The following is a 26,307-nucleotide window of genomic DNA, read 5'->3' on the forward strand; positions in this document are numbered from 1 at the left end:
CTAAATATTTCTTGATCAGTGAGATGTTGCTCTGTTTTTAATGAGCTGCCTTGCTGGGCTGTGAAATAGAAGTTTATCTGGAAAGTGCTGATCCAGATCAAGGCCCTTTATGCCTTTGGTTTGTTGCAGAAACGTTTTAAACACTTTTGCTGGATACCTTTTGTTTTCCTGACTAGCAGTCGTCTGGGTGTGGGACAAGTCACTGAGGTCAGACACACTCCCATCACTGTCACTGCTGTCTGCAGCAGTCTGTCGACCAACCAGTCGGCCAGCTTTACCGCCCACCGCAGCATTCAGCACGCCTCTGTGTTTGCTGCGCCGCTTCACAGGAGTAGGCGTCCACTCAGGCACACAAGCCTCCATCACTCCAACCTCAGGAGCTGCACCATCCTCACACAACTCACCGGTCCGACCAAACTCAACTGACATCTCACCTGTCTCACCCAACTCACCTGTCACCTCACCTGTCTTACTTAACTTACTTGTCAACTCACCCAACTCATCTAACTTACCTGTCACTTCACCTGTCCCCCCCAACTCACCTGTCTCTTCCACCACCTCACCTCTCTCCTCCACAAACTCACCTGTCTTCTCCACAGCCTCACCTGTCTCCCCCACCACCTCATTCCCCTCCCTTTCACCTAACATGTCCACTATCTCACCTGTGTCTCCCCCACCACCTCACCTGTATCACCTATCTTCCCGGTCTCACTCACCCCTGGTTTGTCAGGGCCGCTGCCGCCGCCCCCGGCTCCAAACCCTGCGGGGCGGGCCCTGCCTCGGCCGAAGCGGCCCGGTTCGGACAAGCCCGGACAAGGTGTCCCTCCTCCCCGCAGCCGAAGCATTTTAACAGGGAGGAGGTGGCGAACAGTGGGTAGTCAAACCGTCCACCCGCACCATGAAGCGATAGTTCAACTCCTCGGCTCTGTTGTTTAATATCATGAACACTTGTCTGCGATGAGACACGACGTGTTTCAACAATGGTGACTTACACCCAGAAAGCACCTTTCTCATGGGCGACACCACCTTCCCATGGCGGGACAGCTCATTGATGAGAAAACTATCGCTGATGAACGGCGGCACGTTCGACAGGGTGATCCAGGTCGCGGGCTGCGTCAGCGGCAGCACCGGTTCGAACAGCCCGTTAACCGTGATCCCCGTTTCCACCAACCTGTTCGCCTGTTCTACCTTCTCCAAAAAAGTACCACCGCCTTGTTCATCTGGGCGGCGGACTTCACGGCGTTGTGCCCGACCAGCTCCCCCACAGCCAACGCTACCCCCTCCACGCTGTTCATGGAGCCGGCGCCCACCTTGACGCCGTGACTCCGTGACAGCATTGACAAGTTGTCAGTCGCCATGACGGCTCCTCACCAGTGCCCAGGCAGCCACAGGCAGGTGGGGAAAAAAGACACCAACAAAAAGACAAACTTTACTCCAAACTAAACCAGTGCAACCACAAACACCTACAAAACCACCACCAAAAGAATGAAGAGAAAAATGATAGAAAAAAAGGGAAAAGAAGCCAAAACTCTCTCTCCCACTCTGCTCCTCCACTCTCACTCCTCTCACACAGGAAGATTTTTGTTTTAATTTTTTAACTCCACTGTATTTTGAGAAATGTACAGTTTCCAAACTTAAAAGCACTCTTAAAAACAACACATTTAAAACACAATTTTCCTCCAATTTGTCAATTTAGTTTTTAAAAAATTCAGTAAAGTGTAAAAATTTGTTGTCTTAAATAGCACATAAAATACCTTTATGGCACCAGGTTTCCATAAAAGTTTGCAGGTCACCGGACATTTTATGAAAACCAAAGTCCAGCGTCAGTCTGCACCTCACGTTGCAGCGCCACACTGAGGCCGCGTCCTGTCCTGGCCGCTCCTCAACTCTGTTTCTCCTGGACACGTACGTGGCCAGCTTTGCTGTACCAGAAACAAAGTTGAGAACCTGCCATTTCTTTTCCCTTATTTTCTTTCCTGTCATACCACAAATGAATGTCTTCTCTGACAACTGCACATTAAATCAGTTAAAAACCTGAGTTAAAAGAGTGAGGAAACCCGACAGTCTCTCACACTCGATAAAAACATGAAAAATTGAAAACGTGACGGGTGCAGAGGGCTGAGGGAGGCTCGAGGCGGGGGACTGGAGACTCAAGGCAGGGGACTGGAGGCTCGAGGTGGGGGACTGGAGGCTCGAGGCGGGGGACTGGAGACTCAAGGCGGGGGACTGGAGGCTCGAAGTGGGGGACTGGAGGCTCGAGGCGGGGGACTGGAGACTCAAGGCAGGGGACTGGAGGCTCGAGGCGGGGGACTGGAGGCTCGAGGTGGGGGACTGGAGGCTCGAGGCGGGGGACTGGAGGCTAACCCTAACCCTTTAGACAGGGGCTGGAGGCTTGAGACAGAACCCTGGAAGCTCAAGAATGGAAGTGGGACACTGGAGGCTCGCGAGTGGAGACAACAAGACGTGTGACGAGACACAAACAACGTGAACTAAAGACAACGAACACTCTTGACAACTGACACGAAACTGATAACAAACTAAGACTCATGACAATGACCTGACGCGGACAAAGGGAAACACAGAGGTAAAATCCACAAGGGAACTAAGCACAGGTGGTGTCATCACCCAGGTGAGACACATGAGGCAATCACAGGGAGGAGCACAGGAAGCAGGACACTGACTTCACAACACAACAGGAAACACAGGACAGGGATCATGACATAATTGTCCATCGTCGTCTTCCGCTTATTCCTCACTAGTAAGGGTCGCGGGGGGCTGGAGTCGATCCCAGCACATACGGGCGAGAGGCGGGGTTCACCCTGGACAGGTCACCAGTCCATCGAAGGGCAAACACACAGAGACGAACAACCATTCACGCTCACAGTCACACCTACGGTCAATTTAGAGAGATCATGACATCATCACCTCTCTCAGACAAATTCAATAAAAAATGAACATTATAAAGTGTGTAAATATTAATGGACAAGGTGCTTATGTAGAAACATATACAGTCGCATATATGTATATATTAGGGGTGTTACAAAATTTCACGTCATGACATTTTATGAAATAAAAATGACAAAATAAAATTCAAAGATGCAAGAAATGTAAAAAACAAAAACGGTGCTGCGCACCACCAACTGATGATTTTTGACCCTCTCACCTACTGGACACACAAATTCGAAGAAGAAGAAGAAAACCGTAGCAACGCCACAGAAGAAGAAGAAGCGGTGAAACAAATATTTCTGAATGGAGGAAGACGGGGTCGAACAAGTAGCGGACGCTCCTTCATCAATCAAATCGGTTGTGTGGATGTATTTTGGCTTCCCATGGAAAAGACAAGGCAACGGTGAGACGATGGAGGATGAAACAAAGACCGTGGTCCAACTATGAGGGTCCACAACATCGGAGACTGCAGCGAGCACCACTGGCATGATAGGAGGTTCTGAACCTGTTGAGGGCTCAGTGTTCCAGCTCCCTGAGGTCAGACATTCTAGATCTAGACTGGACTGCAGCCCTGAGCATGAGTGAACATTTGTTTTCCTTTTCATCAAGAAAGGATTTGGCCCCGTTGTTCACAACACAGCACTTTTTTAATTGAAATTTAAGGTTTGTATTTGTATTGTAGTCTAAATAACGGAAAAAAAATACAAATCTATTGTTTTTTTTAAAAAAGAGCATTTTATTTTGTACTGACAGCAAAAACTTGTATGTCTGCATTTTAAGGAAAAAATAAAGAATATTTGATTTCTACATTTCTGATTGTTGATTTTCTTTAATCTTTATTTCGTATCGTGAGTATACGGTACCGTATGTATCATTTCGTGAGTCGACTATTTTGTTGCACCCCTTGTAAAAAATAAATAAATAAAAATCTATATATGTGATTTTGTATATTTCTACTGAAGCGTCTTGTGGGTCTCCAGTGTCGTCTCTTGTTGTCTCACCCTGCTCTTTAAGGGGGATGCAGGGGAGCAAAGATGGATTCCAAGGCCTTGGTCTCAAGTCCACGTCAAGGCTCCAGTCTTTGAGGTCCAGTCTCAAGTCTGACCCACCAGTTGATAATTTGTATCTACAGATGCAAAGTGATTTTTCAAAACTTGACCCAAAGTGTTTTTTAATAATTTCAGATGAAAACAAAATGTATCACGACACATCAACAACACATTCGGTACATTTGGATCTTTTATTATTTCATTGCCTGGCTGTGCAGCCCAGAGGTGGCCCAGGTCATCAAAGCAGGAGCTTGGCAGGCTCAAGGCGATCCAGGTCCTGAACCCTGGCAGACCCATCTGTGGTCAGGCCACATTGGTGCAGGGCACAGTAGCAGGTCATGTCTGACCACCAGGAGAATCGTGGCCCCACAGTCTAGCGACTGCAGGGTGCCGGCTCATTCATCTGCACCAGGCCAAAGTCGGCTGCTGCTGAGTGGAACATCCAGATCTTCTGGCTCAGCGACCAAATCCCTCAGGGTAGCTTTTAGTTTGAAGAGCTTTCCCATAAAATTGTCCTGATGTCTCAGGAACTCTCTGATGGCAGGGTCCGTGGGCTCGTCCTGGTACATGGACACGCAGAGGACAGTTAGCACACTCACAGACAATTAAAAATAAAACTGGCCACATTTTTCTACTGGATCAGCAGTCCTACATTATCACACAGTGGTCTGGTTCAGTGGGGACCTGGGCGAACCCTGCGGAGGAGCTAAACAAGACGCCATGGTCTTCTCGCTCATCGTCCTCCACCACTGAAAGACAACAAAGAAACATTTTTATGACGCGTCTCTGTCTGTAGTTTTGTTCTCAGTGGATCTCTGAATAATGTTGTGGTGTATTTGAGTTTCAATTCTTACCATCATTCTCCTCCAGTTTCTCTCCCCCATCAACACTGACGTTCTCATCAACAGTGATGTTCTTGTCAAGAAGGACGTTCTCCTCAACAGTGGGGTTCTCGTCAACAAGGACGTTCTCCTCAACAGTGGGGTTCTCGTCAACAAGGACGTTCTCCTCAACAGTGGGGTTCTCCTCAGCGATGACGTTCTCGTCAACAGGGACGTTCTCCTCAACAGTGGGGTTCTCGTCAACAAGGACGTTCTCCTCAACAGCTGGGTTCTCCTCAGCGATGATGTTCTCCTCAACAGGGACGTTCTACTCAACAGTGGGGTTCTCGTCAGCAGTGGTGTTCACATCACCAGTGGCGTTCCTCTGTTTTAAACCCAAAAGACGTCAAATTCAGCAGTGAGATGATGAACATCACGTGTAAATATGCTAAACCAATAAATGGCTCAGACAGAGCTGTGCCCTCCCTCATCGCCATCAGAGTTTTCCTGGTCGGACGTTGAGGCACAGCAGAGGAATGGATGAACTGCATCCATCAGTTTAGAAACGAAGAAATCCCAAGCAAAAGACATCTTTCAGTTCTTCCAAAAAATAGACGAGATTCCTTCATGAGTTTGCTGTCAGCTGCTTGTCTGCTATGGGAACCCTTGTGCAAGGCAAGGCAGTTTTACTTGTAGAGCCCGTTCTTTCAAACAGTTTGTCTCAAAGGGCTTCACCTGGCATCTTAAAAACATCCTCTGCCCTCAGAGCCTCACATCGACTGAGGAGGAACTCCATAGAAAACCTTTAACAGGGAAAAATCTGAGGAACATCAGGGTGAGCAACAGAGGAGTTTATAATACAAATGTGGAAAACATGGAAATGTTAATAGATGAGGAAGGAAAGGAGAGGAGAGGAGAGGAGGAGAGGAGAGGGCTCCATGTAACCTGATGTGTCCCCCAGCAGTCTAAGCCTATAGCAGCATAGCTATCAATGGTTCAGAGCAACCTGAACCAGTCCTAACTGAAGGCTCTGTCATAAAGGAAAGTCTTAATCCTGGACTTAAATGGAGTTCATGTGTCTGCCTCTCTGACCCATGGAGAGATGCTGGTTCCACAGTAGAGGAGCCGGTACCTGAAGGCTCTACCTCCCAGTCTGTTCTTAGAGACACTGGGAATCACTAACCAGGGGCAGATCCAGAGTTTTTTCAGGGGGGTGCAGTGTTACCATCACTTACTTTGCGGTGGCCAGTGTCACCCCAGCCAGAGAGGTTAAAGGTGGAGCCTATCCCAGCGTCAACGGGCGAGAGGCAGGGTTCACCCTGGACAGGTCGCCAGTCCATCGCAGGGCCGACATAGAGAGACGAACAACCATTCACACTCACATTCATACCTATGGTCAATTTAGAGTATCAATCAGCCTCGTCCCCAATTGCATGTCTTTGGACTGTGGAGGAAGCTGGAGTACCCAGAGAGAACCCACGCAGACACGGGGAGAACATGGAGACTCACACAGAAAGATCCCGTGCCCGAGCCGGGACTCGAACCCGGAACCTTCTTGCTGTGAGGCCACAGTGCTGACCACTGCACCACCGTGCAGCCCGAACTCAAAAATCCTCTCTTGGAAATCATGGGCTTGGTCATCATTTTAGAGAGGATGTGCCTGTTTTGCCAACCTCCTCATTGTGCTTGCGGATCCTGATCCTGCAGCCTTCATCGAGCTGACATGAAACGTTTTTTTCAAGTCTCAGTGCATTTTCCATGTGGATCGCAGTTTGTTCATGCTTCTTTGCCTTTTCAGAACAGTGCTTCACTCAGTGATAGCTGTATTGATCCATGCTGGGTCAGATCCTGACATTTGAAAAAGGAGGAGAGGGAGAGCAGAATAAAGCGTTAGCTTCACTACACTCAGTTGGCCAATCCTCGTTGCTAAACCAGGTCCAGGAAAAAGACCAGGTGTAGCGCCTCCCTCTGTCTTTGGACTGCTGATTGACTGCGATGGTCGGCTGATCAGGTCCACGCTCTGTTCGGTCAATCTTCTCCTGACATGTTTTCCTCTCAATACATGTTGTATTAAGGGACTTAAATGAATTATTTGATCTTTCTCTCCATTTTGTGTCTCTGTCCCATCGTCTCCAACTGCCATGACTTAAAACCTCTTCCACTCGCAGCATATTTTCACGAAAAAAAACACCTAAAAAGACATACCCATCGTAAATGTGTATTACTACACTTTACTAAAGGTTATATGCATGTTCTTGGTGTCCTTGGACATCTAGGGACTTCAGAGAATGTGTTCCAAGTGTCAGAAGTGTTGTATCTGTCATTAAGCCTGAGTCAATTGGAATAAACCAGAGGAAAAATTTCGTTTTTTACTCTCGCCAAAATATTTTATTTTTTTGACAGAGGAAAACACTATGCCAGCAATGATTTCAGGCACCCAAACACCACTGATAGGCTTCATCCACTCCTTGACCACAAATTTACCAAAGTTGATAGAATTTGGGCCAACAGTGTAGCCCACATCAAGGATTTTGTAAGGATACACCCAGGAGAGAACTCAGTTTTCAAATTGTGCCAAAGGGATTATTTTAACCGGCTCCAAATTACAATAAATTTTAATTTTAGTTGTCTACTATTGGAGCTTTTGGCTTTTGTTCAGCGGTCTGCCTTCGTCTGTGGGGCGCTGCGTGTAAAAGACGGCGAGAGCGCATAGTTTGCGCAGGTTTTACGCTTGAAGTTTTACGTAGCTGGGATTTGCAGTTCTTGGAATGGTAGGTGTCGATCGATTCAGTAGCTTCTCCCCTTTCCAAAGACTACAAACGCTGCCGTGAAGAAGAAGTCTACGCGACACTATTCAACTTTGATTCCTCAGTGGTCACAAAATTTAAATGTCCCGATTTCGTACATAATCAGATTAAAATCACCAGAAAAAGGTAACGTTTACACGGATGAACAAAAAAACTTTACTCATCATTGACTATATAAAATTATCCTGCTCATCTAAATATACACATACGTACAGATCAGAATATTACTTTATTATTTCATTTTGCCCTAATTTTTTAATGTCTTATAGAAGGCAATGTGGTGGGGCGGCACCCTAGCGCCCTCCATGGGTCAGCTGCCACTGGTGCAACGCAACTTTTTGGTTTTTATGTTGAAGGTTGTCAACTACGTTGGGTGCAGAGTGAAGTATGAATTCATGCATTCATCCTGCCTGGTTTCAGAAAGGCAAAGCCGCTGCTGTTGTTTGCAGTGAATACACTGTTAGACGGCACCACCAGGCAAAATATGGCACCTTCAGTGTGGCCTTTCCACTCCACACAGAGGCCAGCAGTGCAATCGAGCACTGGCAGCAAGCTGGCACAGCGCGAGCATGAGGACTCACATCTCAACAGAAAGTTACCAGAGCGTCATTGAAGTGTCTTTGGTACTCGTGAGGCCATTCACTAAACAGAGGTCACGGTGACAGTTGAGGAGGAACGAGCTGCTGATGAGCTGATGGATGGAGTCGTTGCCTCAGTGAAACTGATGCTTTCTGCCAGGTCTGCTACCCACCACATGGACGCGCTGCATGATGGATCCCAGACACGACGCCACATGGGGGCCTCTCCAGAGATTTGTGAGTAAACTGCAGAATCCTGTTAAGCACTTTGGATCATAAAGAAGGTCAGTTCAGCTTGAAATTCATGCATTTTTGCATGCAAACAGAGAAATAAAAATACTCATTCAATACACCCACACAGTGAGTCTACACATTTATATTTTCCCAGGTAGAGTAGACATCCAGGTGGTAAAGAGGGGCTCGCTCCACATTCAACCTGATCAGGAGACCACAGTCAGAAACAGAGAGGCAAGGCAAGGCAAGGCAAATTTATTTGTATAGCACCATTCATGCACAGGGAAATTCATCGTGCTTTACAGAGGTAAAGAGGGAATTGAAAGTTAGAAAGAGTTCAAAATCAAATACGTGAATTAAAACATTCAAAAGTCATTTAAAATCAATAAAACAGTTCAAAATTAATTTGAGGCAGGGACCACTAAAGATCTCTCATAAATAAGTTATTGCAGATTTATTAATCTTTGTGAATCAACAACATTGGTTAGCATTACATTCGCAACATTAGCAGGCTAGGCTAACCCCACCTGCCCAGTCATGTGGGTCATCTTGGCACAATCGGAATTCTAACTGAGTCAGAATTCAGACATCTTCTCACATCACACAACCCTGCCTGCCAACATGGGGTCATTTTCAAAAGTTATAAAAGACCTCACTTGATCACCTCAGACATTTCAACCTTGGTGCAACCTTTGTCAGAGGAAGACAACATCAAAACACAAATAATCCCCGTTTCTATACAGAGAACGGTATTTTGTTGTGAACAGGTGAGCTAAAAGGGTTTGAATACAAAGCGGTCGTTTGTTCCTGAAGATGTCAATTATATCAGACACAGTATTGAAGTTTTAAATTTGCCCCATTGAAGCAGGGTGAGACCGAATATTAACTTTGTCATCAACCTTATCACGTCTAGTTTCAATTGTTGATCTTTCACACGTAGAAAGAGACGTCTCGCTCGTGTTCTCAATGTCGTGTCTTTATTTCAGTCTCAGAAAACCAACTATGGCTTACAGAGACGAACTGGTCCATGGAAGCATTCTGCAGTCTGGAACCTCCACCTACGAGGTCCTGTGCTTTCTGGGACAGGGCGCCTTTGGCAAAGTCATCAAGTGTAGGAGGACTGACAAGAACGGCCATCAGAGAATAGTGGCCCTCAAAACCATGAACAGAGACGATGCCAGACGTGAGGTAGGACAATCAACGCTGCATCATCAGTGAAAATACTTGGCACAGTGGTCCAATAAAGTTTATGACCAAACAACTCAACTTAATATCATCTTTTTCATACATCTGCAGATAAACATGCTGCAGAAGATAAAGAGGCTGGACCACAGCTCTCTCTTCATCCACTGGGAGCAGGCCTTCTCCTTAAACGGAGACGCTTGTCTGGAGTTTGAGCTTTTACAGCAGACTCTGCACAGCGTCATGGAGGCAAGACGCTTCAAACCTCTGAGTCTGACATCTATCAGGCCCATCATCCATCAGGTATGTTCTACAACATTCCTTCCACAATTCAAAAGGGGTCATGATGGAATACTCTTGTCCTTGTGATCCATTCATGTTTTCTCCTTTAACACTCTTTCAGCTGGCAAGTGGATTATGCCATTTAAAGGAGGCCCAAATTCTGCATAGTGACCTCAAGCTTGATAATGTCATGCTTGTGGACCATCAGAAACAGCCCTTCCGCATCAAAATCATTGATTTTGGCCTTGCCCTTGAAGCCTGTGAGGCAGAGCAGGGCACTACTCTTCAGTGCCTTGCAAACCGGTAAGGAACTGCAGCAATAATTGATCTCTTCGTGGCTGTATTGTTGGCCAACTATGTGAATCTACTTCATTGAAGGTAATGGAAGTACTTCTCACGGTTCATGTGATTTTTTTCTGTTGATTCTCTCTCAGTGCTCCAGAAATCATTTTGGGGCTGCCATACACGGAAGCTATTGACGTGTGGTCTGTGGGCAACATGGCCGTTTACATGTTCCTTGGAGAGTTTCTCTACCCTGGGTCCAACGAGTACAACCTGGTAAGTTCCCCTTAAAGTCCACTGTGTGTGTGCAGGTATATATATTTATACTGGTGTAGTTGGAAGTTGTTTGGAGTACAAATACAGGAGTTCACAGTATCAAAATGAGTGCTTCTAAGTCCTCTGTGTTGACTGCTAGCATGAGTTGACTTTGTGCTCTACCTTCAGCTCAGGTTCATCACTGATACCCAGGGTCCAATTCCTCAATTCATGTTGGAGTCTGGATGGAAGACTGCCAACTACTTCCATCAAGATGAAGACGGTCTGTGGGAACTCAAGGTTTGTACCTCTTCACTACTGCTCACATCCAACTGAACCACACAACATTTTTATTCTTTCTCTGCACTCAAAAGAGTTCATTAAAATGTGGTTCTCTTTCTTCAGACACCAGAGCTCTTTTGTTTGGAGACAGGAGCCATGTTCCTGGACACCAGGATGATTGAGCTCAGCTGCTTAGATGACCTTCTCCATGTAAGTGTCAACTGTCAAAATGTGCAAATGAACATATTTTTGGAGTGTAGCTCAAGCACTCCAGTCAGAGTTGAAGATACCCCTGACCTTGATCCTTGTGTGTTCCAGTACGGTGCTTATTTGCAGGATCCTGCTGATCAAGCAGCCCAGAGGTCTGATCTACAAATGTTTGTCGATCTGATCAAGAAGATGCTTCAGCTGGATCCCTCAAAACGGATCACACCCCATGAGGTGCTGGAGCACACGTTTATGTCCATGGAGCACTTACAGGCTCATAGCACCACCAGCACCTAGTAAGTCAACACTCTGATTTCATTCTAAGTTTGTGCTCTCTTCTTCATCAGGAAACACTCTTTATATTTTGTACTTGCACATCTGATGGAATGTGTTCTTGTCTTGCAGTGCCAAGACCTGCATCCAAATTGCAACATTACCCTGGATTGCCCAGACAACCCAGCAGAGGCCTCCTCTTCCTTCCACCGGACAGAAGCGGAAGAGAGATGAAAGTGATGATGGTAAGGATGGGAATTCCAGCCCAGCACCAAAGCCCAAGAGGCCGCGTGTTCTTGCTACAAGGAAGCGCAAAAGAGATGAGGCTGACGATGGAGGTGACGATGGGAATCAAAGCCCAGCACCGAAAAGGATGAAGACCGATGGGCCTTCACACAGGTAGGGTCCCCTTCTTGACCTGATCATAATTAGAGGTTTTAATTTATATGACTCACTTTCAACATCCTAAAAATGATTTTACAGAGCCGGTGATACGAGCCTGGCCCAGCCCCCCAACCAGGGCGTCACCCGTAAAAAGAAGAATGATGGAAATTGCAAGAAAAGCAAGAAAAGAAGTGATAAACAGCCTGAGAAAAATCAGAAGAAGAAGAAGAAGAAGACAACAAAGAAGGCTGCAGCTTGTCCAGAGATGGAGGGAGGAAGGACGGGTGAGTGGACGTGTAGAGAAGCTAAATATCAGATCAGAGTTCTCTGACGACCCACTGAGACTTTTTGTGTTTAACATGTGACTGTGATTGATGTTGACTTTCAGAGCCTCACCAGGAACCCAAGCAGGAGAACACCAGGACCGAAAACCTCCCATCATCCCCCTCTTCCCTCCCTACCCTCATCCATATTGCCCCCCCAAAACCTGCTCCCAATCCCATCCATGTGTACTACCTGCCCCCCAGGATACCCCCCATCCAACCCCCCATCCAACCCCCCACTCATCCCGTCATGCCCCCTCTTGTTTATTACCCCTCCTTCATGCCCCCCAGTCAACATCCCACTTGTCTCATCATGCCCCCCCATGTTTACTACCCCTCTATCATTCCCCCCATTCAACGTCCAACTCGTCCCATCATGCCCCCCCATGTTTACTACCCCTCTGTCGTTCCCCCCATTCAACGTCCCACTTATCCCATCATGCCTCCTCCTTTTTACTACCCGTCTATCAATCCCACCATCCCTCCTCTCTCTCATGCCTTCATGCCTCCTCTTGTCAACAACCCCTCCAGCAATCCCACCCCCCTGTCCGGCCGTCATACCCCCTCCTGTTAACTCCCCCTCTAGCCATCCCTCCATCAGACCCCCTCCGGCCGTCATGCCCCCTCCTGTTTCCAAACACTCCAGCAGTCCCACCAGTCAACCCCCATCTGAAGTTGAAGACCACCACCTCTCACTCCAGCATCCCTTCATCACGATTCAATAACCTTTTGGATACGGAACTCTTCGGTGGACCACGACTCCCAAGGACGTACCCCTATAAGAGACACAGATCAGGACACGGATGACATTTAACTCCTTTATTGAAAAAAGGGTTTGAGCAGCTACAGTTTAGCATCATTATGTCAATGCCTGAGAAAAACCAAGGACCCAAAAAGTTCCCAAACATGAACTTGGCTGCTCCCTGAAGGTCCTGACTCAATGTCAACTACCCAACTAAATGATGCCTGATCAAAATGATAAAATAACATATGAACTGAAATTAAATGAAGACATTCATATGAACTTAACACTCAAGAAGGGAATTCACAACGATCATCTTCACCACTATGAGTCTTCAGCCTGGAGGTTTTTCAAACAGGAGCAGCCACCAACATCCTTCAAAATCAGGAAGAAGAAAGATTGATATCAAGAACATTGAGCTGCACTGAATGTCCAAAATGTGCTTGAAAATAAAATGTAAAGGATTTGATGTCGCTGTCTGATGTGTGTTCAGAATATCATCAAGACAATATTGGGTTTTATGGCCCTTCACAGCCTCACTAGCCTGAAGGCAATGAATGCTATCGATGTAGATTCTCCATTGTATCAATGTTGACTAATAAAGTGCCTTTTCAGAGGTGAAACCATTTGTTTATCTGTCATTTTTGTTGTAATATGACATGAAGAGAAGTGTTATAAATCTATCTCTAAATGACGCTGACGCCCTCACCTTCATGATCAAATAAATGTCCCTGCTAAAAGCAGGAAATCTTTGCCCAATGCTACCATGCTAACATCGCTACATACTACACCGCTACACATCAAGCAATATTTTGCTGCTCGTACGTTAGCATGCCAAATTGCCAGCAACATGCTACTATTTTAATGTTGATACATAATGTATGTTGATACATATGGGGTCTTTCTGGGTGAGTCTCCATGTTCTCCCTGTTCCTGCTGGGTTCTCTCTGGTACTCCAGCTTCCTCCACAGTCCAAAGACATCAAGAGGGACCAGGTTAATCCAGACTCTAAATTGACCGTAGGCGTGGCTGGGAGAGCCAATGGTTGTCTATATGTGTTGGCCCTGCCATGGACTTGTGACCCGTCCCGGGTGAACCCTCTCGCCCAGAAGCAGGTAGGATAGGCTCCACCCCCCTTGTGACCCTTAACAAGAATAAGTGGAAGACAATGGATGGATGGATGGAATAACAAATGGAAAGGCAGCTGTTGTTGTTAGCATGTGAGTATTTCGCATACAAGAGGATCATAATACACTAAAATGTATGTCTTTCTCCAGGTGGCTACCTGTTGCTGTTAACATTTAGCATGCTAATGTGCTAGCAGCATATATTTCAGGATAAACATTTGAATGAATGATAGCAATTCACAAACTTATTTGTAAAAGTATGCTCCTGTATTTTTAAAGCATGCTAACATTGCTACATGACAGCAATCTGCAAGCGAGCTGGTCCTGCTAAAATGTTTGGAACTTCTGATGTGGAAACTGTTGAGCCTTGATGTTGATGCTGCTGCCCCCTCTAGTGGCTGTAGAGAGAGAGCTCAGGTCACCCAGCAGCCTCTGGTTGTGAGCCCTGGACCTCGAGATGAGAAATACTTGTGATTACAAATAATTTAATGATTGATGACGATCAAATAAAATTCTTAATTTGGGCTTTTCACATTCTAACTCGAATTCCCAAAGGGAGAGACGAGATTGAAGCAGCACAAGGTTACAGATCATGAAGATGGTATTTTAAAAAGGTGAACAGGGGACAAAGCAGATTGAGTTGAGTGTTTTGTTTGATAAAAAAAAAGTACACATTTAAATCTTTATTTGTAACTCATTTAAAGCTGTCGTCCGTCACTGCTGTCACCTTCTTGTGTGGTCTTGAGGAAATACAAAAGCACTGTGGATAAACACCGTCAGCTCCTCTGCATGATGTCAGCCCTGGTGATCTCACACCGACCCCATCACCAAACAACACCGGCTTAAAAAGGCCCACCTGAGCTGGGACTCCACTGGGTTGCAGCCCTCTGTCTTTGTGTTAATAAATGAAGTGACTGGTACAGAAAAGTCCTGCTGCAGAAATGAGAGAGAGCCAACACACACACACACACACACACACACACTAACACACACGCATTTTTATTCAGGCTGAGATCAGCAGCAGCCCTGTGTTACCAGTACCTGCCACTAGATGGTGCAAACAGGCTTCTGTAAGATCGACGCTGAACAAACTTGTGACGTCTGCTGTGCCTCCACACAGGTACAGTTTATTCAGAACTGTTCAGAAGCTGCCTTTCTCTGTTTTTAGTCATTAAAATAACAAAACTCTTTCATACCTTCATCCAAACTACAATAGAAATCAGAAAAGACAAATTGCATTAAACTGCAGGTCTTAATACATAAAGGTATCAATTTGTCAGACTCTTGTTGCCGTCAGGCCAGCAGTGACTGCGTGATGACCATGTAGGCTCGTAGTCTAGCATGGAGCGATGGCTCTCACTCTACCTCATATGTTACTGGAGCAGAGTGCCACCACACACACACACACACACACACACACACACACACACAGTGTTGATGAATTACTGTGAATTGGCTGGAGTGAGGACAGCCCTCAGAGAAGAATGAACTTCATATTTCTGATGCTAATGTGTTTTAAAAGTGTGGTTGAATGTTTTAAATGCTGTGACACAAACACCAGTGGTAAACTGTTGATGAGTTCAGTGTTCCAAATTATTTTGTTGTTGTTGTTGCAAGTGGAACTTACCACAACAGTGGTGATAGATGTTCTGGCTCTGCAGAGCCAGCTGAGGGAGGCTCCACAAGGTCGGGAGAGGTCCCTGTCAGCTCCCTGACGTCACGGGCGCTGAGGGCTGAGGGAGGCTCGAGGCGGGGGACTGGAGGCTAACCCTAACCCTTGAGACGGGGGCTGGAGGCTTGAGACAGAACCCCGGAAGCTCATGACTGGAAGTGGGACACTGGAGGCTCGCGAGTGGAGACAACAAGACGCGTGACAAGACACAAACAACGTGAACTAAAGACAACGAACACTCTTGACAACTGACACGAAACTGATGACAAACTAAGACTCATGACAATGACCTGACGCGGACAAAGGGAAACACAGAGGTAAAATCCACAAGGGAACTAAGCACAGGTGGTGTCATCATCCAGGTGAGACACATGAGGCAATCACAGGGAGGAGCACAGGAAAGAGGACACTGACTTCACAACACAACAGGAAACACAGGACAGGGATCGTGACATCATCACCTCTCTCAGACAAATTCAATAAAAAATGAACATTATAAAGTGTGTAAATATTAATGGACAAGGCCCTTATGTAGAAACATATACAGTAGCATATATGTATATATTAGGGGTGTTACAAAATTTCACGTCATGACATTTTATGACGCTGCACGGTGGTGTAGTGGTCAGCACTGTGGCCTCACAGCAAGAGTGTTCCGGGTTCGAGTCCCAGCTCCGGCGCCAGATCTTTCTTTGTGAGTCTGCATGTTCTCCTTGTACCTGCGTGGGTTCTCTCTGGTACTCCGGCTTCCTCCCACCATCCAAAGACATCAATTGGGGACGAGGCTGATTGATTCTCTAAATTGACTGTAGGTGTGACTGTGAGCGTGAATGGTTGTTTGTCTCTGTATGTTGGCCCTGCGATGGACTGGTGACCTGTCCAGGGTGAACCCCGCCTCTCGCCCGTAGGTGCTGGGATAGGCTTCAGCCCCCCCGCGACCCTTACTAGTAAGGAATAAGCGGAAGACAACGATGGATGGACATTTTATGAAATAAAAAATGACAAAATTATTTCAAAGATGCAAGAAATGTAAAAAAAAGTGTTGCGCACCACTAACTGATGATTTCTGGCCCTCTCACCTACCGTACGCACAAATTAGAAGATTTTTTTGATTTTTTAAAAACACTTTAAAGGCGATGGCACCATGTAAAATTCTCCACTGGAGGTCGGCTGTTCTTTTCTTGAGGGGAGGTTTGTATAAAATTCTCCACTGTGGACTCACTCCATCTCCTCCCAGCCTGTCGGTCCATGCAGTGGCCGCTCTGCTACACAGTCCTTTCCTGTTCAACACGTTCACGCAGTTTTTGTAGAGGGTTTTTCTGTCGGCTGTGTGCAGGCCGAGCACCCTGGAGTTTTTTAGGAGAGGTCCATCCAGCTCTCCAAAATTAGGACTCATATATACCTCTGGAAAAGGATCATCTCGATCAGGTTCGGTGCCTCGGCTGTGGTCCACGAGGAGGCTTCTCTCCCTCCCAGAGAGCCTCTGCTTCCAAAAGCCCAGGACCTTCTGAGCTACTCAAGTGGACTGAATACCCAGCAGAGAGGCCACAGCCTGGGAATCCACCAGCGCCGGCCCCGCAGTGTACACTAGTTGTCCGAGGACCAGGGTCTTGGTTCGGCACAGCGCTGCCATCAGCCTGGATCTGGGCCAGTAAACCTGATGGAGGATCCATACAGGCGAGGCGGTGTCACAGCACTGAAGCTACCAGGTTGTTCAGCCACAGGAACTCTACCTCTAAGACATGTGAGGAAGTAGCCACTTCCATTTGTTAATTTTTCCTTCGACGCACTCCCACTTTCTTTTGGTCATTGCCTCGTTCCCCAGGAAGACACCAAGGTACTTTAGATCGTCTTTTCTCCAAGACAAATTCTGAGGCACAACTTGGAGAGCGTCATGCCATTCACCAACTGCAAGGGCTTCACTTTTCCTCCAGTTCACCCTCGCCGCAGACAGAACATTAAAAGAACTGGTTAAATCCACATCCTTTTGATAACAATGTCATCCACATAGGCAGATAAGCAGTGCTGTTATTAAAACCAGGTAAAATCAGGCCAACAACGCATGTGCGAATTTTACAAAGGAGGGGTTCTAGGGAGAGTGCATAGAGCATCCCAGACAGCACAGCCCTGCCAGTGAAACGGGTGTGGTTTAGACTCAAATGCAGTACACCGGAGAACAGGAAGAGTTGGTAATGACCTTTATTTTCTCCACAGCAAACAAGGTACGGAGCAGTACGAGTAACCGCAGGATAAAGTTCGCTCTTCAGCCTGTAAGGTCCAGGGGAGGGGAAGCTCCAGAGCCCCCGGCTCCAAACAGTTCAGTTCCCTTAGCAGGCAGGAGGACAGCCAAGGCCAGGCAGATGAGTAATTACCAGCAAAGCAGTCAGACACCAGAAACACCGAGGCAGAGCATGAGGTCAGGGATGGAAGGCAGGTGAGTTTACCAAGAGGCAGACGAGGAGAGCAGGTCGGAAACAGGCTGGGTCGGTACCAGGTGATCAGCCAGAAGAATGCTGGAAAGTCTCGCATACTGCGGAAGAACAATCTGGCAACGAGTGAAAGTGCAGGAGAGGCTTATATGCAGGGCTGATTAGGATGAGCTGCAGCTGTGTAGGCAGGTGAGCAGAGTTGGGCTGATGAGGTGGGAGTGGCTGGCAGGTAGAGTGGAGCAGAGGGAGGTAGAGTGGAAAGACACTGCAGCTGAGTGACAGGAGGGGGATGGGAGAAAGGGACCGTGACAGCCGGATGCCCCTTTGCACCCTGAAAGGAGCGCACAGACTGCCGTTGAACTTCAGTATACTCTCAATGCCATTGTACAACACCTGGATCTTGGCAATGAAGCCAGGGCTGAACTCAAACTTCTCCATGGTTTTCCAGAGGAAGTTGTGTTCAAAAGCCTTTTCTTGGTCTCGCAAAATGAGACCAATACTTCTGCCCAATGAGCTGGAGACCTCCAAAACATCTCGTATTAGGTAGACGTTGTCTACCATAGACCTGCCAGGCACACAGTAGGTCTGGTCCCGGTGGATGACCTGCTCCATAGCTTCTCTCAGCCTGTTAGCCAAAGCCTTGGACAGAACCTTGTAGTCCGTGCACAGGGCGGCAGTTCTTAATGTCCTGTGTCACGTCCCCATGGTCACGGGCATGGGGGCGTGGCATCAATTGTGTGACTTCCTTCCCTTCTCAGGTTGGAGCTTTACGGGGCGGAGCTGCTGACTAATTGGGAGCACCTGGGCCCGGCGTCTCCCAGCTATAAGGCAGGCGGCCAACCTGGCCGGCTGGCTCTCGCTCACTCCTCCTGGCCCACATTGGAGCGATGGTTGCGTTTCTTGAGTTACGTCTTTAGTTCTCTGCATCCATCACACCGCACACATTACACCCCCTGTACACTCATGCACACACTCGCACTCACCACTGACACTACTGATAACCACGCTCCATTGTACGTTATGGTTTGCCTTGTTTTGATTTTGCATTGTTAATAATAAATTATTAGTTGTGTTTCATGTTGACTCCGCGTCTCCCTCCTTTGATGTCACGATCTCCGAGCCGGGTCGTGACACCTGCAAATTTCCTTTTTTTGGCAGGAAGGTTACAACCACCCTGCGGCAGGACAATGGCAAAGAACCTGAAGCCGGACATTCATTAAAAACCTCTAAAATATCAGGCGCTAAAATGTTCCAGAAGGCTTTGTAAAACTCGACAGTCAGGCCATCGAAGACGGGAGCCCTCCGTCCCTGCATGCTCTGCAGAGCGGCGTGCAGCTCCTCCATTTGTAGTGGCCGATTCAGCTGCGAATTCGTCTCCGTAGAGACCTGAGGTAGTTCACCACAGAACCCCTCCAACAGTCCATCGTTCTCCTCGTACTCACTGGTGTAGAGGGACGAATAGAAGTCCACAGCTTGCCTTCTTATCTGGTCAGGCTCGGTTAGTTCCTTCCCCGTGTCAGAGAGCAGAGAGTGGACTACTTTTTTTCTGCCCATGCTTCTTCTCCAGGCTGAAGAAGAAGCTAGAGGGAGCATCCATCTCGGTGAGGTTCTGGACCCGGGACTGGACCAGTGCACCCTGCACCTTGGTATCTAGCAGGTTGGCTAAAGCCATTTTTTTGGACTTGAGGATTTCAATATATCACCGTCCTCCTGTGGAACCGCTGATTGTTTCTAGTTCCACAATCTCAGTCTCCAGGTCTTTCATAGACCTACAGGTACTTTGTGTGACATTGACAGTATCCTGCTGACACAAGAGTTTCATCTCAGTTTTGCCGCGGTCCCACCACTGCCTGTGGAGCGACCCCAGCCAGTCAATGGTAAAGGCGTACTGATGTTTCTCAGAAGTCTTCATTTTCATTCGGCCATTATCCTTCCATGAAACACCGTAAGAGCTAGATAAGACAGTTAAATAAATACAATTAAATCTTAAAAACATAAACTTCATGACAAAACCATACTTAAGTGCATTAATGAATAACTAATTGACATCGACAACAATACATGAAGAAATAAGACAGCTCTTGTAACTCCATCAGCTTAACGTCAAAGACTATGAACACCGCTATACATTTAAACACTTCAAACACAGCAAATAAACCAAATTACACATCAGAGCAAGTTCAAACAAAACAAAACAAATATTTATCACACAATACCTTGTTCCCAATTCTGGCTAGGCGCTTAAAATTCTGAAGAGTGTCCTTTCATGGACAGCGCAATCCGTTTTTAACCGTTCCGCCCGTTACAAAGCTGCGTCAGTTTCATTTAGTTATGCGATCGTTACTTCCGCCAGAAGAGCACAAAAAATAAAAGCATGAATTATATACGTTTATAAAAAGGGGGGGGGGGGGAAACAAATAAATGCATACAGAAGCCGTTACCATATTGAAAGAAAATTTTTTTAAAGTTACTTACTGCCTGAGACATGTAAAATCACTCTTCCTGTGTCTAAAAAGAAGTCCAAAATAACTTAACACCTCTCTAAAACCGTTATCAAATGTTAAAACCGAATTAAAATGCCAGTAAGCACTCTTGGGTAAAATATTTTTAAAAGCAACATGACATAAAACCAAAGAATGATTGGTAAAAACCAGCTGGCATGATTCTACACTCCTTAAAAACATTAAAATGATGCTTCAAACAATAAAACGGTCAAGTCTGGCTAAAGAGATCCTATCCTCTCTCAGTTGGGACCACGTGGACTGTCATCAATCTGTGTGCATCCTTGTCCACACATCCAGGAGGCCGTGAGAGTAGACCAGCTGCTTCAGAGTGTGTTGGGAGGCCGGATGAGGCTCAGTTAAAATCCCCACCCAAGATTAAAAAATCCTCTGAGCCACAGCGATTCAATCGAGCATGAATTTTCTCTAGAAAGCTCTTCCTCTCTGTTGTCGTCTTGGTTGGAGCATAAATATTGATAAAAACCAGAGTACGATGCTCAAACTGTGCTTTGGCTAAAAAACACCTCCCCTTTACTACGTGCTCCACCTCCAGGGATGATGGAGTAAAGGTTCTGGAGAACAGGAAGCCCACTCCACCACTGAGACTGGTGTTATGGCTCAAAACCACCTGCCCTTCCCACTCCTTGTTCCAGTCCGCCTCATCGCTCTCATCACTGTGAGTTTCTTGTAAAAATAACACATCAATATGTTTGATCCGTGCTGTGTCAAACACCAAAGCCCGTTTGTCTGGCGCCATTTACATTTAACGTCCCCACTCTAAAAGTAGTCGCTGTGTAGGGGACGTTAAAAACAAAAAAACAATGGGCCATAAAAAAATAAAACCATAATTCAAATTAGAGCCAACATCCTCATCACAATTAAAAACTAAGTTGCTTTCTCACTTTATTCATCTGTTTTTTCAATCTAAATATTTCTTGATCAGTGAGATGTTGCTCTGTTTTTAATGAGCTGCCTTGCTGGGCTGTGAAATAGAAGTTTATCTGGAAAGTGCTGATCCAGATCAAGGCCCTTTATGCCTTTGGTTTGTTGCAGAAACGTTTTAAACACTTTTGCAGGATACCTTTTGTTTTCCTGACTAGCAGTCGTCTGGGTGTGGGACAAGTCACTGAGGTCAGACACACTCCCATCACTGTCACTGCTGTCTGCAGCAGTCTGTCGACCAACCAGTCGGCCAGCTTTACCGCCCACCGCAGCATTCAGCACGCCTCTGTGTTTGCTGCGCCGCTTCACAGGAGCAGGCGTCCACTCAGGCACACAAGCCTCCATCACTCCAACCTCAGGAGCTGCACCATCCTCACACAACTCACCTGTCCGACCAAACTCAACTGACATCTCACCTGTCTCACCCAACTCACCTGTCACCTCACCTGTCTTACTTAACTTACTTGTCAACTCACCCAACTCATCTAACTTACCTGTCACTTCACCTGTCCCCCCCAACTCACCTGTCTCTTCCACCACCTCACCTCTCTCCTCCACAAACTCACCTGTCTCCCCCACCACCTCATTCCCCTCCCTTTCACCTAACATGTCCACTATCTCACCTGTGTCTCCCCCACCACCTCACCTGTATCACCTATCTTCCCGGTCTCACTCACCCCCGGTTTGTCAGGGCCGCTGCCGCCGCCCCCGGCTCCAAACCCTGCGGAGCGGGTCCCGCCTCGGCCGAAGCGGCCCGGTTCGGACAAGCTCGGACAAGGTGTCCCTCCTCCCCGCAGCCGAAGCATTTTAACAGGGAGGAGGTGGCGAACAGTGGGTAGTCGAACCGTCCACCCGCACCATGAAGCGATAGTTCAACTCCTCGGCTCTGTTGTTTAATATCATGAACACTTGTCTGCGATGAGACACGACGTGTTTCAACAATGGTGACTTACACCCAGAAAGCAAAAGAATAAAGAGAAAAAAAAGATAGAAAAAAAGGGAAAAGAAGCCAAAACTCTCCCTCCCGCTCTGCTCCTCCACTCTCACTCCTCTCTCACAGGAAGATTTTTGTTTTAATTTTTTAACTCCACTTTATTTTGAGAAATGTACAGTTTCCAAACTTAAAAGCACTCTTAAAAACAACACATTTAAAACACAATTTTCCTACAATTTGTCAATTTAGTTTTTAAAAAATTCAGTAAAGTGTAAAAATTTGTTGTCTTAAATAGCACATAAAATACCATTATGGCACCAGGTTTCCATAAAAGTTTGCAGGTCACCGGACATTTTATGAAAACCAAAGTCCAGCGTCAGTCTGCACCTCACGTTGCAGCGCCACACTGAGGCCGCGTCCTGTCCTGGCCGCTCCTCAACTCTGTTTCTCCTGGACACGTACATGGCCAGCTTTGCTGTGCCAGAAACAAAGTTGAGAAGCTGCCATTTCTTTTCCCTTATTTTCTTTCCTGTCATACCACAAATGAATGTCTTCTCTGACAACTGCACATTAAATCAGTTAAAAACCTGAGTTAAAAGAGTGAGGAAACCCGACAGTCTCTCACACTCGATAAAAACATGAAAAATTGAAAACGTCACGGATGCTGAGGGCTGAGGGAGGCTCGAGGCGGGGGACTGGAGACTCAAGGCAGGGGACTGGAGGCTCGAGGTGGGGGACTGGAGGCTCGAGGCGGGGGACTGGAGACTCAAGGCGGGGGACTGGAGGCTCAAGGTGGGGGACTGGAGGCTCGAGGCGGGGGACTGGAGACTCAAGGCAGGGGACTGGAGGCTCGAGGCGGGGGACTGGAGGCTAACCCTAACCCTAACCCTTGAGACAGGGGCTGGAGGCTTGAGACATAACCCTGGAAGCTCATGACTGGAAGTGGGACACTGGAGGCTCGCTAGTGGAGACAACAAGACGTGTGACAAGACACAAACAACGTGAACTAAAGACAACGAACACTCTTGACAACTGACACGAAACTGATGACAAACTAAGACTCGTGACAATGACCTGACGCGGACAAAGGGAAACACAGAGGTAAAATCCACAAGGGAACTAAGCACAGGTGGTGTCATCACCCAGGTGAGACACATGAGGCAATCACAGGGAGGAGCACAGGAAGCAGGACACTGACTTCACAACACAACAGGAAACACAGGACAGGGATCATGACATAATTGTCCATTGTCGTCTTCCGCTTATTCCTCACTAGTAAGGGTCGCGGGGGGCTGGAGTCGATCCCAGCACTTACGGGCGAGAGGCGGGGTTCACCCCGGACAGGTCACCAGTCCATCGAAGGGCAAACACACAGAGACGAACAACCATTCACACTCACAGTCACACCTACGGTCAATTTAGAGAGATCATGACATCATCACCTCTCTCAGACAAATTCAATAAAAAATGAACATTATAAAGTGTGTAAATATTAATGGACAAGGCTCTTATGTAGAAACATATACAGTCGCATATATGTATATATTAGGGGTGTTACAAAATTTCACGTCATGACATTTTATGAAATAAAAATGACAAAATAAAATTCAAAGATGCAAGAAATGTAAAAATAAAAACGGTGCTGCGCAACACCAACTGATGATTTTTGACCCTCTCACCTACTGGACACACAAATTCGAAGAAGAAGAAGAAAACCGTAGCAACGCCACAGAAGAAGAAGAAGCGGTGTAACAAATATTTCTGAATGGAGGAAGACGGGGTCGAACAAGTAGCGGACGCTCCTTCATCAATCAAATCGGTTGTGTGGATGTATTTTGGCTTCCCATGGAAAAGACAAGGCAACGGTGAGACGATGGAGGATGAAACAAAGACCGTGGTCCAACTATGAGGGTCCACAACAGCGGAGACTGCAGCGAGCACCACTGGCATGATAGGAGGTTCTGAACCTGTTGAGGGCTCAGTGTTCCAGCTCCCTGAGGTCAGACATTCTAGATCTAGACTGGACTGCAGCCCTGAGCATGAGTGAACATTTGTTTTCCTTTTCATCAAGAAAGGATTTGGCCCCGTTGTTCACAACACAGCACTTCTTTAAGTGAAATTTAAGGTTTGTATTTGTATTGTAGTCTAAATAAGGGGAAAAAAATACAAATCTATTGTTTTTTTTAAAAAAGAGCATTTTATTTTGTACTGACAGCAAAAACTTGTATGTCTGCATTTTAAGGAAAAAATAAAGAATATTTGATTTCTACATTTCTGATTGTTGATTTTCTTTAATCTTTATTTCGTATCGTGAGTATACGGTACCGTATGTATCATTTCGTGAGTCGACTATTTTGTTGCACCCCTTGTTAAAAATAAATAAATAAAAACATATATATGTGATTTTGTATATTTCTACTGAAGCGTCTTGTGGGTCTCCAGTGTCGTCTCTTGTTGTCTCACCCTGCTCTTTAAGGGGGATGCAGGGGAGCAAAGATGGATTCCAAGGCCTTGGTCTCAAGTCCACGTCAAGGCTCCAGTCTTTGAGGTCCAGTCTCAAGTCTGACCCACCAGTTGATAATTTGTATCTACAGATGCAAAGTGATTTTTCAAAACTTGACCCAAAGTGTTTTTTAATAATTTCAGATGAAAACAAAATGTATCACGACACATCAACAACACATTCGGTACATTTGGATCTTTTATTATTTCATTGCCTGGCTGTGCAGCCCAGAGGTGGCCCAGGTCATCAAAGCAGGAGCTTGGCAGGCTCAAGGCGATCCAGGTCCTGAACCCTGGCAGACCCATCTGTGGTCAGGCCACATTGGCGCAGGGCACAGTAGCAGGTCATGTCTGACCACCAGGAGAATCGTGGCCCGACAGTCTAGCGACTGCAGGGTGCCGGCTCATTCATCTGCACCAGGCCAAAGTCGGCTGCTGCTGAGTGGAACATCCAGATCTTCTGGCTCAGCGACCAAATCCCTCAGGGTAGCTTTTAGTTTGAAGAGCTTTCCCATAAAATTGTCCTGATGTCTCAGGAACTCTCTGATGGCAGGGTCCGTGGGCTCGTCCTGGTACATGGACACGCAGAGGACAGTTAGCACACTCACAGACAATTAAAAATAAAACTGGCCACATTTTCCTACTGGATCAGCAGTCCTACCTTATCACACAGTGGTCTGGTTCAGTGGGGACCTGGGCGAACCCTGTGGAGGAGCTAAACAAGACGCCATGGTCTTCTCGCTCATCGTCCTCCACCACTGAAAGACAACAAAGAAACATTTTTATGACGCTTCTCTGTCTGTAGTTTTGTACTCAGTGGATCTCTGAATAATGTTGTGGTGTATTTGAGTTTCAATTCTTACCATCATTCTCCTCCAGTTTCTCTCCCCCATCAACAAGGACGTTCTCATCAACAGTGATGTTCTCGTCAACAAGGACGTTCTCCTCAACAGTGGGGTTCTCCTCAGCGATGACGTTCTCGTCAACAGGGACGTTCTCATCAACAGTGATGTTCTCGTCAACAAGGACGTTCTCCTCAACAGTGGGGTTCTCATCAACAAGGACGTTCTCCTCAACAGTGGGGTTCTCCTCAGCGATGACGTTCTCGTCAACAGGGACGTTCTACTCAACAGTGGGGTTCTCCTCAGCGATGACGTTCTCGTCAACAGGGACGTTCTCATCAACAGTGGGGTTCTCGTCAACAAGGACGTTCTCCTCAACAGTGGGGTTCTCCTCAGCGATGACGTTCTCGTCAACAGGGACGTTCTACTCAACAGTGGGGTTCTCGTCAGCAGTGGTGTTCACATCACCAGTGGCGTTCCTCTGTTTTAAACCCAAAAGACGTCAAATTCAGCAGTGAGATGATGAACATCAAGTGTAAATATGCTAAACCAATAAATGGCTCAGACAGAGCTGTGCCCTCCCTCATCGCCATCAGAGTTTTCCTTCATGACGAGATTCCTTCATGAGTTTGCTGTCAGCTGCTTGTCTGCTATGGGAACCCTTGTGCAAGGCAAGGCAGTTTTACTTGTAGAGCCCGTTCTTTCAAACAG

At 46.7% G+C, this 26,307-nt stretch overlaps 2 protein-coding genes and 2 long non-coding RNA genes across 5 annotated transcripts; 2 read left to right on the plus strand and 2 right to left on the minus strand.

Moving 5' to 3' along the window:
* Window positions 1-9,437: 9,437 nt before the first annotated feature.
* Window positions 9,438-10,206, plus strand: LOC147258217 (homeodomain-interacting protein kinase 2-like). The gene is made up of 3 exons (XM_086207618.1): window positions 9,438-9,623; window positions 9,732-9,920; window positions 10,021-10,206. The coding sequence occupies exons 1-3, from the start codon at window positions 9,438-9,440 to the stop codon at window positions 10,204-10,206; spliced, it is 561 nt and encodes a 186-aa protein (XP_086063744.1).
* A 163-nt stretch (window positions 10,207-10,369) lies between these two features.
* Window positions 10,370-13,238, plus strand: LOC147258218 (uncharacterized). Its single transcript, XM_086207651.1, has 7 exons — window positions 10,370-10,457; window positions 10,626-10,736; window positions 10,842-10,928; window positions 11,037-11,221; window positions 11,331-11,597; window positions 11,682-11,866; window positions 11,971-13,238. The coding sequence occupies exons 1-7, from the start codon at window positions 10,398-10,400 to the stop codon at window positions 12,477-12,479; spliced, it is 1,404 nt and encodes a 467-aa protein (XP_086063777.1). The 5' UTR covers window positions 10,370-10,397; the 3' UTR covers window positions 12,480-13,238.
* Window positions 13,239-14,019: 781 nt separating this feature from the next.
* Window positions 14,020-15,801, minus strand: LOC147258219 (uncharacterized). Of its 2 annotated transcripts, none has more exons than XR_015116737.1 (3): window positions 15,402-15,801; window positions 14,502-14,707; window positions 14,020-14,225 (listed from the first exon to the last, which is right to left on the minus strand). It is a non-coding gene; the product is annotated as an uncharacterized LOC147258219 (long non-coding RNA). The 2 variants fall into 2 exon arrangements; XR_015116736.1 differs by having other exon boundaries at window positions 14,631-14,707; window positions 15,402-15,799.
* Window positions 15,802-25,231: 9,430 nt separating this feature from the next.
* LOC147258220 (uncharacterized) lies at window positions 25,232-25,745 on the minus strand. The gene is made up of 3 exons (XR_015116877.1): window positions 25,618-25,745; window positions 25,416-25,512; window positions 25,232-25,323 (listed from the first exon to the last, which is right to left on the minus strand). It is a non-coding gene; the product is annotated as an uncharacterized LOC147258220 (long non-coding RNA).
* Window positions 25,746-26,307: the final 562 nt, after the last annotated feature.

Source organism: Aulostomus chinensis, chromosome 7 (genome assembly GCF_037954235.1).
Source record: "Aulostomus chinensis isolate RoL2024-O1b breed Wild chromosome 7, RoL_Achi_v1.0, whole genome shotgun sequence".
Classification (NCBI taxonomy): Eukaryota; Metazoa; Chordata; class Actinopteri; order Syngnathiformes; family Aulostomidae; genus Aulostomus; species Aulostomus chinensis.